The sequence below is a fragment of the Anguilla anguilla genome, chromosome 13, assembly GCF_013347855.1.
Source record: "Anguilla anguilla isolate fAngAng1 chromosome 13, fAngAng1.pri, whole genome shotgun sequence".
Taxonomy (NCBI): domain Eukaryota; kingdom Metazoa; phylum Chordata; class Actinopteri; order Anguilliformes; family Anguillidae; genus Anguilla; species Anguilla anguilla.
In genome coordinates, this window is record NC_049213.1 from 22,126,092 (window position 1) to 22,140,128 (window position 14,037).

A 14,037-nucleotide genomic window follows, 5' to 3' on the forward strand; every position below is an offset into this window, starting at 1 on the left:
CAATGACCGATGTGTGAGGAGAGGCTAATTGAAAAGAGTGATCAGAGGGAGAGGTGTGTGTGTGTTGGCTGGGGGGCCCGTATGATGGATAATGGGGTCTGCTGTTGCCCCCTGCCTCTCCTCCATCACTCCTGGCCAGCAAGCTGAGCATCTTTCTCTCTCTCTCTCTCATTTTCTCTCTTTGTGTTCATGAAATGTGCTGTGAAGACATGGCTCTCCCTCTCTTGTTCACATATAAAAAGCTGGCTATTACTGCCAATTACTCTACGTCAGGCACCTAACACTGGGTCACCCACTGGCAATCTCAACAAAACACTCTTCACTTTTTTCTGTTCTCCCTTCAGTTCCTCGCGGTGTAAGATGTAGTGATGACAGGTACCAAAGGGTGCCGTACCCTTGATGGACTGGTAGTGTACTGTCACACACACACACACACATGCGCTCTCACACACACACATACACACGCGCACACACACACACAAACACACACACAAGGGCTCCTGACAGAGACAGCACTTGGGGAGTGTAGAGCAAAATACAGAGTGAGTGTGGGGTCACTGTGTGTGTGTGTCTGTATGCATGTACATGAGTGTGTCAGAGAGAGTGCCTCTGCATTTTTGTGATGTGTACCGGTATGTGTGTCTGTGTCTGTTAGTGTGTGTGTGTATGTGTGTGTGAGGTGCTGTTGAGTTGGTGTTCAGTCTCCCCAGTTCGGGGTACCCTCCGGGAGAGGTGCTAAGATGAGGCAGGTTTGCTGTAGTCCTCCACACCAGTAATGGTGGCCTTGCAGAAGAAGCAGTCTTTGTTGTTCATTAGGTGCTGGTTGATACAGGCTCTGGAAGAGAGAAAAGGTCAAATAAACATCTGTTAGTGCTTACAGAGTCAAAATAACCTTGTCAAAAATGTTTCAGCTCATAATAGATGATACTGTCATCTGGTCTTGCTTTTGTTTGGTGAATTTCACGTAAAATAAAAAATCCAAGAGCAAGCCTTAATAAAGTACAGTTTTCAGAGAGCACATGCAAGTGTTCAATTCTTTAAACTGTGCCCAGTCATGTTTATGTTTGCTTTCCAGAAATGCACAAAGCTAGCAGTTCCCAAACTTGGTCCTGGAGGCCCCTGTTTATGCTGCTTTATGATTCTGGCCACAATGAGAATTTTAACCCCCAGGTCCAAGCATAAACATTTAAAATGGTTTTTAATTAGACGGATGGTACACCTTCTTGACAAGCGACATGATGTGCGGATGCTACATAATTCCAGAACCAGATATGAATGAATGTTACGTATTCATCTTAAAACTTCTAATCAGACAAGCTCTGAGACAACGCATGCTTTCATTTCCTGTAATGTGCACCGCGATATGATTCCTTCAGGAGGGGTTTACCGTCTTAATTTACATATGTCTTCGACTGTAATTTGTCAAGAGCCCGGCTGCAGCTAACACCAGCACGCGCAAGGAGGCCCCAGGACTGAGCTGGTGTTAGCCTGACAGACACTGGAGAGGCTGGGAACAAGCTCCTCTCTCGCAGGTACATCAGCAGTGATCCGCACACGAGCACGCACAGCCCCACTGAATCACAGCCACGCAGCCAGCGCCAGGTAGATTTATCTCCCCAATGAAACATTTATGCTAATAATACACTCTGAGTAACTGCAAACACACATTAATATTACAGGCAGACACAGCGAGCAGCGTGCATTAATCTGAGCAGCAGCAAGCCGGTCATAAGCAAACATACGGCAGCCCTTGTGGAGTGTGCCCTGCTGATAACTCACAGACTGAGGCCTCTGTGAGTTAAATTTGGGAGAGGTGTGTGCCCTGCTGATAACACGCACTGTGGCTCCCGTGAGTTAAATTTGGGAGGGGCGCATGCAGTGCTGATAACTCACACACTATGGCCCCTGTGAGTTGAATTTTGGACAGGTGTGTTCAATGCTGATAACTCACTTGCAGGACTTGTGGGAGCAGGGCTTGAAGACGGCAGAGATGGGATGTGCATAGCAGATGGGGCACAGGTCCTCTTCGCTGGTGGGCTGGGAAAGAGGGAGGGAAGCGTTGTGTTAACATTATTTATGCATCACAGTAATGGTGACAGGGGGCTCCATTCATGCGGGTTAATTACACTGTTTCACATTTTATCCATTTACACAGCAGTATGGTTACTGAAACAATTTGGGTTGTGTGTCTTCTTCACTTAAGGGAACAGCAACAAAGACCCACTGGGCAATAAATGTGCAATGCTCTGGTGACAAGCCTGGTTCTAGTTAACCAATACTCCATCCCTGACAGGCTGCTCCAACCAAGCCACTACACCAACACTACGTATCATACCCCCTGTCCTTTTACCGCAAGCCCACCCAATCACCACGGCCCACCCATCATGGCCCCGCCCTCCCCTCCCCCTGTCCACTCGCTATCTGTCACCGCCCCTCGCCCTTCCCAGCTCAGCCCAGCTCCGCCCAGCAAGCCGCCGTCAGCTCATTAACGCCTGACCCAGCGTCTCAATCACGAGGATTCACGAGCAATCAATCACAGGCGCCAGCTCGCCGTCCCGCCATCCCGTCGTAAATAAACCCCCATAAAAGCGCCACGCGCCAGGCGCAACCCGCCGGACCCACGCACACCTGGGCCTGCTGCCCGCCCCCAGGGCGCCAGCGATATTAACATCGCGCTGCTCCCTCCACACGCTGGCACACCTGCGGTAAAAGCACAATTACAGACACGCGACCGGTCCAAAACGGCACCAAAGGCGGCCGTGAGAGGTGGGTCACAGGACGGGCAGCTTGGCAGTGCCACACAGGTTACATTCACAGACACGTTTTAAAAAAAAGAGGCCATTTTATAAATGCCATTTTAAAAGTCAGCTCCTGATGCAGGTTCTTAAATGCTGCCATTGAGGTGTGGATCATGTTCCCCTAAATCACAGGATGAATGTACAGTTCATTACACGCAAGAAATCTGTTTTTTTTTTTTTTATCCCTGAGGTTCAAAGCAAATAAGTAATTAAGTAAATACATAAATAAATACCGTATATGGTACCTTCCATACACAAATGCATACGAAAAAGCAGGTAGGCCATTGCAAAGCTTGTGGTGCTGAACACTAAAGACATATTAATGTGGGGCACTCAGGTTAGGAAGATGACCAGGATACTGCCCTAGAACGTCATCCCTTCCTCCCGTCCTCAGAGGTTCTTTAGACTGGGCTTTCATGCAGATGGGATGAGCGTTAATTGAGTCCTCTGTGCCAGATCCACAGAGGAGCGGGGATGAAAGCGCTGAACTTGGCAGAAAAAGAAGCAGGTACTAAGATCCCCCCCCACCCCCCCACCCCCCCCATGTCAGTTATTCTGGTCTCCCCATCCCTCTCTCCATAACCCTTCTCTGGAGCTGCACCCTAGCGTCCCCCCAACCCCACCCCACTTTCTTTTTTTTACTGGGAAAAGAGAAGGTCAGTCTTGCTATTTTGCTAACAAACTAGCTGAACTAGTCCAGCAACTGCATTGGTAAAACCTGAGGATAATGATGAATGTGTTGCTAGGGAAAATACTTGAAGATTATTTTCTCATTAGACAGCTACCATTAGCTAGGTACCTGATAGCCAGCAAATTACCACTAACTACAAAAAAACATAAGCAACGGAAGTTAGTATCCAGCGTCCACATTTTTGTTTTTTTCCGGTGTTTGAGTGGTTAACCAACCAAAACGTGACACTGCTGAGTGATCCTGCATTCAACTGTGCAGGTGTAAAAACACACGGGTCACAAGGGAAGAGTCTTCCTTTTCTACCTTAGAAAACACTGTGGGAAAAGATGCTGGAGTTTTAACAAGCGTTCTGTGTGAACGGCCCAGACAGTGTTAAAACTGCAACGATGGGAGAGGACTGCAGTTAAAAATGACCTTTTCAAATCTGGGAGAACACTGAGGTGGTAATAAAACCTCCTGTACCTTGTGAACTACCTCTAGTGTCATGAGTGGTATGAGATACAAAAGGGTGTCTTATTAACCCTGCACTGGCCAGATGCCCCCTATCTGGTCACAAGCTTGCTTTCAAGAACGATCATTCTCCTTTTTCACTCGTTTATTTTTTAATCATCTTATTTTAATCCTTGGTCTTTTCTCTGTTCACATTTTTTTCTTGGTGAAACTTGGTTCCCAAAGACAGGCCAGTCCCACAGGACCAAGGATCAGGCTCCTATCCGGGATCAACGAGGAGGTGAAGGAAATAAAACTTCCCCAAAATTCTATCTCTGTTCTTCCCTCCTTCCCTTCTTGGCTTTCAAAAGCCTAGATGCATCAGTTCAGTCAGGGATGTGCCCCTGGACTTGTGCTGACATGACGTTTCCCTGATGTCCTGGGGTACCCCTGGACTTGTGCTGACATGATGTTTCACTGAAATCACCTGAAGACTGCTCTGACAGCTGGAGTGCTGTCTCCATGGATATCCCCACGAGAGCGGTAGGGTCTATACAGCAGTTATTTGTAGAACCACCTCAGCAACTTACCACTGCACACTCAACAGACAGGACATGACTTTAAAAAAATGCTTGCCTAAGAAAGAATCAACCGTGCCCTGAGGGATGAGGAGGTACAGAACACAAATACAAGATGATCTCACTATAACAATCCAGAGAGCCACCTATAAGCCATCTCATCTGTTTATAGCCCCCAATTCCCTGCCTGAATTTTATTAATCCTTCTGGTCCCTGTGCTGTAAACAGAACACGGGTCTATATCCTTTAGCCCCATCTGCACATTGCAAGGCTAAGCTGCAGCAATGAGGAGACAGATGGTCAATCTGGCCCAGCCTCATCTTAAAACTGACTTTATATCAGACGTTTTCATTCGCCCAAAAGCAAAGAATAACACTAGTAAAATCCATGCAACGGCTCTTTCAGATAAGCTCAGAAACACACAACCCCTGGACTTCAAACAAGCATAATTCAAAAATCAAACGGAATTATTTTCAGCGTTTTTCAGTTTTTTAATACATAGAATCGCTGCTGCGCTATCCGTATGCCATACACAGATCACTGTAGTTTCTCCAGTGCAGCTAAGCAACGATACCTACCGGTACTCTCCTCATTGTCAATTGCTGAAGCTAAGCTCCCATACCAATCTGTACCTTCCTTCATGGTGAATAGCGGAAGCCAAGCAGCCATACCAACCTGTACCACTGTCCAAGTGCTGCAGCTACGAAGGTGCAAACTTGGTCAGTAGTATCTGGATGGTGGCCCACCTGGGAAATTTGCTACTCAAAAGAGTTGAGGTGTCAAGCCAACTGTGCTGGCCAGATTTTCATAAACTTGGCTCTCTACATAAATCATCTCTTGCATCTTATTGGCATACACATTCTCTAGCGTTCCCAACCCATGTTGATTTTCCAGGTCATCAAGGCAAAAGAGAATTGAGTTCAGTTGACCTACATGGTAAAATATAAATATAAAGTACTTAAAGTTGGGGCCTGTTGGAGGAAAAGCATTTCTCTTACGAATGAAACTGGTCTATAGATTCCTGGTGTGTCGTCCGGTGCAGACGTAACCCAAGGGACACTAGCCAAATGAACTCACCCGACAGTTGGAAAGACAAAACCAATTTTGCCCTTTCACTGTGGCTTCCCAGACACGGTCTGCCAATGACCCAGCCCGAGTCTGGCTGAGCCTGCAATACTGCAGCTACAGGGCCCAGTCTGCCCTCCAGTCCAGGGCTTCTCACAGGACCGCACACTGTTTTCATATTTTTTTAAATAAATTTAATTTGTTAAAATTGTCATTGGATGTGTTAAGTGTGTGTCATGTGTGCTACATGTTCATGACAAAGTATTCATCAATTCATTTTTTTTCATTCATTCAATAATACATTTATTGACGTTTATTCACTGATTTGTGTGTTCATTCTGCCTCAGCAGAACGGGCCCCAGGGTTTTCTCCCCGGCACTCTGTGGATGGGCGGGGCGGTGCGGTGTACTGTCTCAGCTTCGCACAGAGAACTTCAGCTGACCGTTCGTTTCAGACAGGCAACAGTACCCAAAGCCCATTTCAGTTCTAACTATTATTTCACACAAAGACATTCTTTCTCATTTAACATTAAACATTTATTCCAATTACCATTTCCTTATTTTAGCCGGCAAGTTGAAGCCTTTTATCAATCTGGATAATTAATTTGCTCAACAACAGCCCATGAAAGAGCGTATCTTCACTAGCTAGCGGTACGCTTTGTGCTGAACTACAGACAAGGTGGAACACAAAGCTAGCGGGTGAGCCAGCTATTGATGCAGATATTCAAAGAAACTGCAGCAGACATAGGAAAATTTCCCAAGACGATTCCGTACAGAAAACAAGCCCTGTTTATTTAAGCCATTAGACAGGGGGAAGAGTGAAAGGGAGAAAGGAAGAGGATGAGTGAAAGGGAGGGGATGAGTGAAAGGGAGGGGATGAGGGACAGGGAGGGGATGAGTTAAATGGAGGGGATGAGTGAAAGGGAGGGGATGAGTTAAACAGAGGGGATGAGTTAAATGGAGGGGATGAGTGAAAGGGAGGGGATGAGTTAAATGGAGGGGATGAGTGAAAGGGAGGGGACAGTGCTGAACTGCAGTAGTCGGGGGAGGAACTGTCCAGTGCTGATCTGCTGCTTCACACAGAGCTGCTGCACACTGAGCAGCTCACTCAGGCCTGATGCTTCCTGTTAGTATGCAGCTGCTGTTGAGGGGGAAGAGCCAGATGACCCAAGCTTCTCCAGAATTAACCCCCTGCCTTCAGAGCTGCGGTTTCATTTGCACAGAAGAGGAAACAAGCCCTGCGATACCGGATGCTAATCCCGTCCCCCTTTTCCCTCTCTCCTGCCGAATCACCTTTTCTCAACCCTCTTCCTCCTCTTCTCTCCTATCCTTTCCTGTCACGTCTGTTCTTCGCTCCTCCTCTTCTCTCTTCTCCTCTCCCCACTGCTCAGATTCCCTTCTCTCCTCTTTTCTTCTCCACCTCTCCTATTCCCTGTTTTTCTCCAATTCCGTCATCTCCTCTAATCTCCACTCCTCTGCTCCTCTCCTCTATCCTCCACTCTGTTTCGGTGCTCTCTTCTCTTGGCCTGCTTTTCGTTGTCGGCACAGCCAGGATCCCCCCAGGCCTACCATCAGTGTTCTTTGATGTTTACTTTATTGTAGTCCTTTACAAGCCGCTCATTTAAAAGCAGTGAGACACGGTTCCTTGGCCCTGCACACCAGGTCATTTATAAAGCAGATTTATTTCATTCTCTATGTGCCCATGTTCCCTGCCACTCTCCACGGACAGTGGAGCTCGGCCAATGGGAACGAGCGTGGCTGCTGGGTCACGCAGCCCCCATGGTGGGACCAGCACAAAGGCTTCACTTCATCATTCTGAACTAGACTGACTGGAGGTACATCTCTGTGATGAGCAACCACACGCTATTCAAACTCAAAAGGCCAACTGATTTCCCTGGAGATGGAAGAGACTGCAATCAAAAACTCCCCCTCGCTCTCCATAAAAAACAAAACTGTCTACAACTTCTTGATCTACAGTTCCTGCAGGTTAAAATCTTTTCACTGCACTTTAGATTTTCATTAATTTTCCTCATTTTCTGCCATTGAAGTCAAAATGAAACACGCAGCAGTATTGCCAAGGCCAAACCTCCTGGTTTCAGCAATCTGAAAGGCTGTCAATCACCTTGTCACCATGGCTACCACAAAAGGAGAATATGAAATAAAAGCTGCGGGAGAGACTGATTCCCATTCTAACAAGAGTCAGGAATCAAAGGAAAGGCGCAGAGGCATGGGGTGGGGTATCCCCCTGGTGAACGCACTGAGAAACTGGTAGCTGAGGAACGGGAGAGGACGGGACGAGGAACATCCTGTCCTCAGAAGAGGGTTGTTAATTTGGGAATCGGCCAGCCTCCCCCCCATTTTTTCACTGTCCCATCTTCAGTTTCCCTCTTCTGTACAAATTATGTTCTCTACCATGTCATAGGAGACAAGGTCTTGATGGAAACCAGAGCTACCAGAGCCCAGAGCGGTTCCGCGATGCTCCCCGCCGTGAAACCATGACGACCAAACCCCAACACAGCACCCTCCGCCCCCCACCCCCGATGCTCCATTCACCCCTGCTTCGCTCTGCAGAAACTCCCCACTAAAACCACACTCCATTACCATCAGAGCGCTCCCTCTCCCAAACACCCAACACAATTCATCTGAGTGACGGGATTCTTGTGCCTCGTAATTTACAACCTTTTTTTGCGAGCATAGCTTCTGCACATCCGAGACGAAGGGTCCCTATATGAAACCGCTACAGTACAGAATGAAAACTCGGTGCTGCACTTGGAAAGCAAGCAGAGTTTGCTCTGATCTCTCTTCAGTTGCATTTTCAGTGCCGGTAAAGCCTCCAGGATAATGAAGAGGTGCAGTAAGCAGAGTCATAGCTGAGCCTGTAAGGTTACTTTACAGACCAACACTTAACAGATACAATATCATATATTCAAGCACAGGAGTTCAGCTAAGGGGCTTGGGCCATTGCGTGTTAGTGTATAGTTTCCAGAAAACACTTTGGCACTGTATAGAGCAGGAAGCCAGGGAAATGCACTGCAAAATGCACACACTTCTCTACAGTAGCTCTGAAAAAATGATGCCAACAATAAATACACCAATACTGTAATCTAATACAGCAAATTAATACTACGCCCAACAATTATTTTTGTATTTGACTCCATTTATGGAAAAACTAAATCTAGGCAAAAGCACTAATATAGGCGGTTTGTAAACTTGAGCCAGATGATCAGTCTTGCTAACTGTTAAAGGAAAACATAAATCAGACTTCAATGTGAAACCTGACTCCTAGCACAATCTTCAAATAGCCTTTACAAAGCTCTATTGCGCAATTGTCAACAAAAAAAAAAAAACATTCTACATGAGAAAAAAACATACCAACATCTCCCTGTTTCTTACGATTTTCTTATAGCATATTATTATCCCATCGCATACACTAGCAAGTTCACGGGTTGCCTTAAGTACCAGAAGTGAGCATAGCCTAAGCAGTGCCTACATTACCCTCTGCATGAAGCACATCCAATGGCAAGACAGAGAATGAGGCTTTTCTCTCTTAACTGTTGGGTACATTATATGACTGTTCATATCACATGACTTTGACCACGCTTATTTAAAAACTCAATAGCATTGGGTCATCCACTCTCTGCATGGTATATTACATGACAAGATGCCACCGACTCTCATAATAATTGTGATTGTCATCTAAATCCATGAAAAGCTTTGTGACAGAAATTCAAATCCAACAGTCTATAGAATAACAAGCGCGAATCCACAATAGCTGTGACTGCACATGCGCATGCATCCATGTGTGCATGCTTCCACATACACAACCTCACACAAACACATGACCTCTTCTATGGATCATGACCAATCTGTGAATCCATTTTTGTGATACGCCACGCCCCCTCTTGGTCAATCGGCCTGACAGTTATTCAGCTCTGCCTTCGGTCATGATCAACCTCCATGCCTAATTTCAGCCTCCTGGAGCGAAAACTGTGGGCGCTACAGGGTGGGACACTTTTGTGGACCAACCGACCAACCGACCGACAGACAGAGCTATAGAGGGCTAAAAAAGGCACTTGTACACCACTGCTCTGATGCAGCAGGTATTTCCAATGTTGTTTTTAAACACAGATCTAGGATAGCCCAGAGAGGTGTGTTTGGATGGTTTTGAGACGTTAGAATACTGCACCGCTCTGTTCTAGCGCAGTTAGTCTTGGATTACAGCTGCAAGGGGAGGTTCCGCTGATGGGAATATAGAACATCCATCTCCACACACTGCACACACTCTCAAACCACACAAGCAGGAATCTAAATGAAAAGTTACCCTGATTTGTTTCATCATGAGCTCAGATGTTTCTACCCATTTCATGAGCCAAAATGAACTTTGAAACACACACACATACACACACACAAACACACAGAAATGAAAAATATATATGCTGTAAGGGCTTCTTCTTTCTTCCCTCGAAGGCTGTTACATTCCCCTATAACTGAGAGATGGGTGCAGCAAATAGCAGTGGTGTCTAATTTAAATTGAATTTGGAGTTGTGAGCAGCTGGTAGTGCAGATATGATTGAGGTGGCTGAAGAGCAGCTCGCAGGAGCCTCACATCCATTCTGCCATGACACAGATAGACTCCTCCCCTTAAAAGCCCCGATAGGCTCCTCCCAAAAAATTGCCTGGATAAGCTCCTCCCCCCAAACGGCCCTGATAGGCTCCTCCCCCCAAATGGCCTAATATGCTGATTTGACGTAGCTCAGCACCACCAAGGCTGCCTGATCAAGGTCCTGCTAGCCAATTAATTTTGAATGCATGCACAAACACACACATACATACATACATACATACATACACACACACACACACATTAATTCTTTATTTAGGTCCACATTTATAAAATACATCATAAGGGCCCAAATATATTTCAGTTGCTGTCTGATGTCCTTCACTTGAGTAGCAGAAAGCATACCAGTAGGGATAAAGCAAACAAAATGCAGGTTAGACATTTGCATCTCAATTGCATCGACAAATACTTGTACACTCTAGGCACAGATAACTCTGTCAGCACCTCAGCAAGAAAAAGTATATTCACAGGTTTTCTAAAAAGGGCTTCAAGGTTCACGGAAAATGCTAAAAGCTTGTTAGAAATGATTTTGTACTGTGAATGCATTGGGTTCCATACAGTTTAATGAACCAAAAGATGCTGACATGTTTCCCTGTTCAGAACATTCAGACAGAACAGTGAACAGACTATTAAAGCACCTAGCAGGTACACGACAACCAATGGCAGGTGTGTAGCCAATGCCTACACAGACAAGTTAACACAAGGGTCCAAGATTAACACAAGATCAAGGGCACAAGGGTCAACTAGAAAGGTTACAATTCCTGAAGGAATTGTGTGGGCTTGCTTCAAATTCCAACTGGCACTGTCCTCAAGCCTCAATGCATTTCAATGAGGGCGCATAGCTCAGAAGAAGCACAAAACTGTCCAGACCCACGGTGCACTGTAGTGTTACAGCTGGGGATCAGCAAGTAGCGATTATGTTCCAGGGATTAGTCATATCCTAAAAGTGTCAGGAGTAAAACTTGGCTAACTATATAGCTAGCTAGCTATGGCATATCCTCACCTCTGTAAAGTTATTTGTTGTCCTCCGTGTGTCCATACATCCGTATCGGTGGTTGTAGCATCCGTGTGTCCATACATCTGTATCGGTGGTTGTATCTGTGTGTCATTAGCTCCTACTCATGCGCGCAGGATAGCATCCATATGCGCTAACTAGGTTAACTAAAGTAGGCGAAACGCTAACATGTTAGCGTAGGCGATAAAGCTGTGCTTAAAAATACGTCCTACTAAACGTCCATGACCACCTGCGCATGTGTCCTACTAAACCATGAGAGCGACCACCTGCGCATACGTCCTGCTAAAGCATTCCACTAAACGTTCATGACTGGCCCTCTATGGAGTGACCACAAAAAAGTTGAATATTTCAAAAAGTTTTGAATATTTCAACAATCTGAATACAAGCAACAATGTCTTTGAACTAGCCGGTCAATTGGTGTAAAAAGTTTGAATGTAGTGCAAAAACTGTAGGATTAGTTAGAGCTAGAAAAATTGGGCGGAAAGTGCAGATAATAAGAAATATGAAACATACCGGAAACAAGCCCACTAAAGATGCTCATCCCTCATTCAATGAGCCATTATGATAATTCTATCCACATTCATCTCCAACGTGTACAGATAGTTCTTTAAAAGACAAAAGCACAGCAATTTCTGCTACAAACCCACAGGATCAAGAGTCGACAAAAAAAGAACATATTTTCAATGTTAAACCAAATCATCTCTCAACCACTTGAGGATTACGCATTAAGGTGCTTCCGGTTTGGAATCATCATTCTGAAAGCTCAAATGCAAATGGGAGAGTGACCTCTGCTTTCGTGTCCTGTGGTGCAATTAGGTAGCCTGTTCATGCATGGCTAATGCTTCCTGACACAAGGAGAGAGCAGTCTACAGAGGGCCCCTCCCAGCCTATTCACAGACAGACAGCCCATGACAAGCCAATGCCTCCCGGCCCATCTCTCACCTGAAGCCACAAACACAGGAGCAGCTGCAGTCAGGGACAGCTCAGTAGATCTGGCAGCAACTGATCGCGCCTCCTTCAACAACACAGCGCAATACTGCCCCAATGACAACCCTCCCTTCCCCCCAACAAGACCAGCTCAACATTCCCAACAAGGAAGAGACTACACATGCCAACACTTCCCTCTGCAGTGCCAGTTATCTCAATCTGTCATTTTATAGACATGACACATATTATAAAAACTGAAGCTATATGTGCTAGGTTCTTCTCTGTACAGGAGCAAGTGTTTAAATTAATTTAATTATAGCTGGCATGAGGGCCTGAGGAAAATCACGTTTGTAGGAATGCGTGTAGAAAAGAAGCTGATAACTGCTTCACGAGTCTAAAATAGTTTTAAAAATTTAAAGCCCAGGGACCTAAACTCCCATTTTTTAACTGCTCTCATCTCTGTGATTGGCTTAGCATGATTGGCAGTTTACTGTAACTCTAGCTATTGAGGGGCTGACGAAACCTGACTCTCCCACCAGCAGCTTTAGCTCCACACCCACAGCCCAGAGGCCCCACCCCTCGCAGGGCTCGCATTACTGCAGCAGCCTTTCCTGCAGGTCCGTTACTGCAGCCGCAAGGTCTCAGCTTCAGCTCCACAGAGACATGGCATGTGAAGTACAACAAGGCCTTCATGGTCTTTACGCTCTGAAGGGGGACAGGGGCGCGGCTGTGCCGTGGGAACAGCCGGAATAGGCAAAGGCTGACATGGGAGACACCAGCAGGGTGTGGGCCTACAGAGCAGGATTTAAATATAGCTAGTCAGACTGGACTTCCATTTTGAATTTTAGTCAAGATTCTGAAGAAATGCTTAATGTCGATAATAATTACATTAAATTACATTCATTAGGCAGACCCTCTTATGAAGAACCACTTGCCATGTAGAAAATATGCACCTGATTTATACGAGTGTAAGAATTCGTTATTTCTAACAAAAAGAAAAATATTTAGGTGTAGTTGTAGTACTAGTAGTAGCAGCAGCATAAGTCGTAGGAGCAGCTGCAGTATTATTAGTGATAGCAGCATAAAAATAAACACATGCATAAATACACATAAAAAAAACAAAATAAAACAATGAGGCAAAATCTTTGTTTAATAATTCAGTGTTGAGAACAGTGTTGTTCCTTCATTGATATTTAAGCACTGGTTGGGCACGACAAAGGTTTTGAGTACAAAAGGCAAACAGAATGAATTACAGAGATAAAAGGAATGCAGAAAAACAGAGGGAACGCTCCATCAGTAAGCCAGCACTGTGCCTGATTGCCTATAAATATGAAGCCATTTCTATCAACGGCACTATCTGGAGCTTCTTCTATCAAAACACAAATCTGATAAGGCTGCAAGGCAGTCTGGGTCATCATGGACCTGCGCTGTGCTGTGGAGTCGTGCTGTGGAATGGAGGCACACAGCCATTAGACAGAGAGAAGCCTTCCGATTGGCTACCTGCCAGTCTATCAGAGTGCAGACTGGAGCCTAGCTGTAGACCTTCTCCCACTCTGGTCTGCTCTCGTCCGTTCCACAGAGTACATTGTGATGCTTATTTATTTTGTTCCTTTGATTTTTTTAAATCGCTTTCTCTGTCAACACGCTCAAACTTACAGAAAATTATAATTCATACAGTAACTGAAAAGTTAAATCATGTTGTATATCAAATGCAAAAAAATTGGCCCATCACATTTTCTCCTGAATCTGCAAGTTGATTGTTGAGTTATAGTACATAAACCTGCTTTCCTTAATTTTAAGAGTTTGTCGTTTCCACAGATCTACACCACAAAACAGACTTGTCTTGATAGCGCAAATGTAAAGAATAGCATGTCCAAATAACTCCTGTTTCAAGTGTCTGCAGCTTGAGTGTAC

At 45.4% G+C, this 14,037-nt stretch overlaps 1 protein-coding gene across 4 annotated transcripts in view; it reads right to left on the reverse strand.

Moving 5' to 3' along the window:
• Positions 1 to 677: 677 nt before the first annotated feature.
• Positions 678 to 14,037, reverse strand: part of LOC118211011 (E3 ubiquitin-protein ligase RNF123) — a 124,129-nt gene continuing 110,769 nt past the window's right edge. For all 4 annotated transcript variants that reach the window (XM_035387650.1, XM_035387647.1, XM_035387651.1 and 1 more), the window contains exons 38-39: positions 1,952 to 2,037; positions 678 to 835 (exon numbers count right to left, since the gene is read on the reverse strand). In XM_035387650.1, coding sequence (XP_035243541.1) covers positions 736 to 835; positions 1,952 to 2,037 — 186 coding nt within the window. In that variant the 3' untranslated portion in view covers positions 678 to 735. The remainder of the gene's footprint in view (positions 836 to 1,951; positions 2,038 to 14,037) is intronic.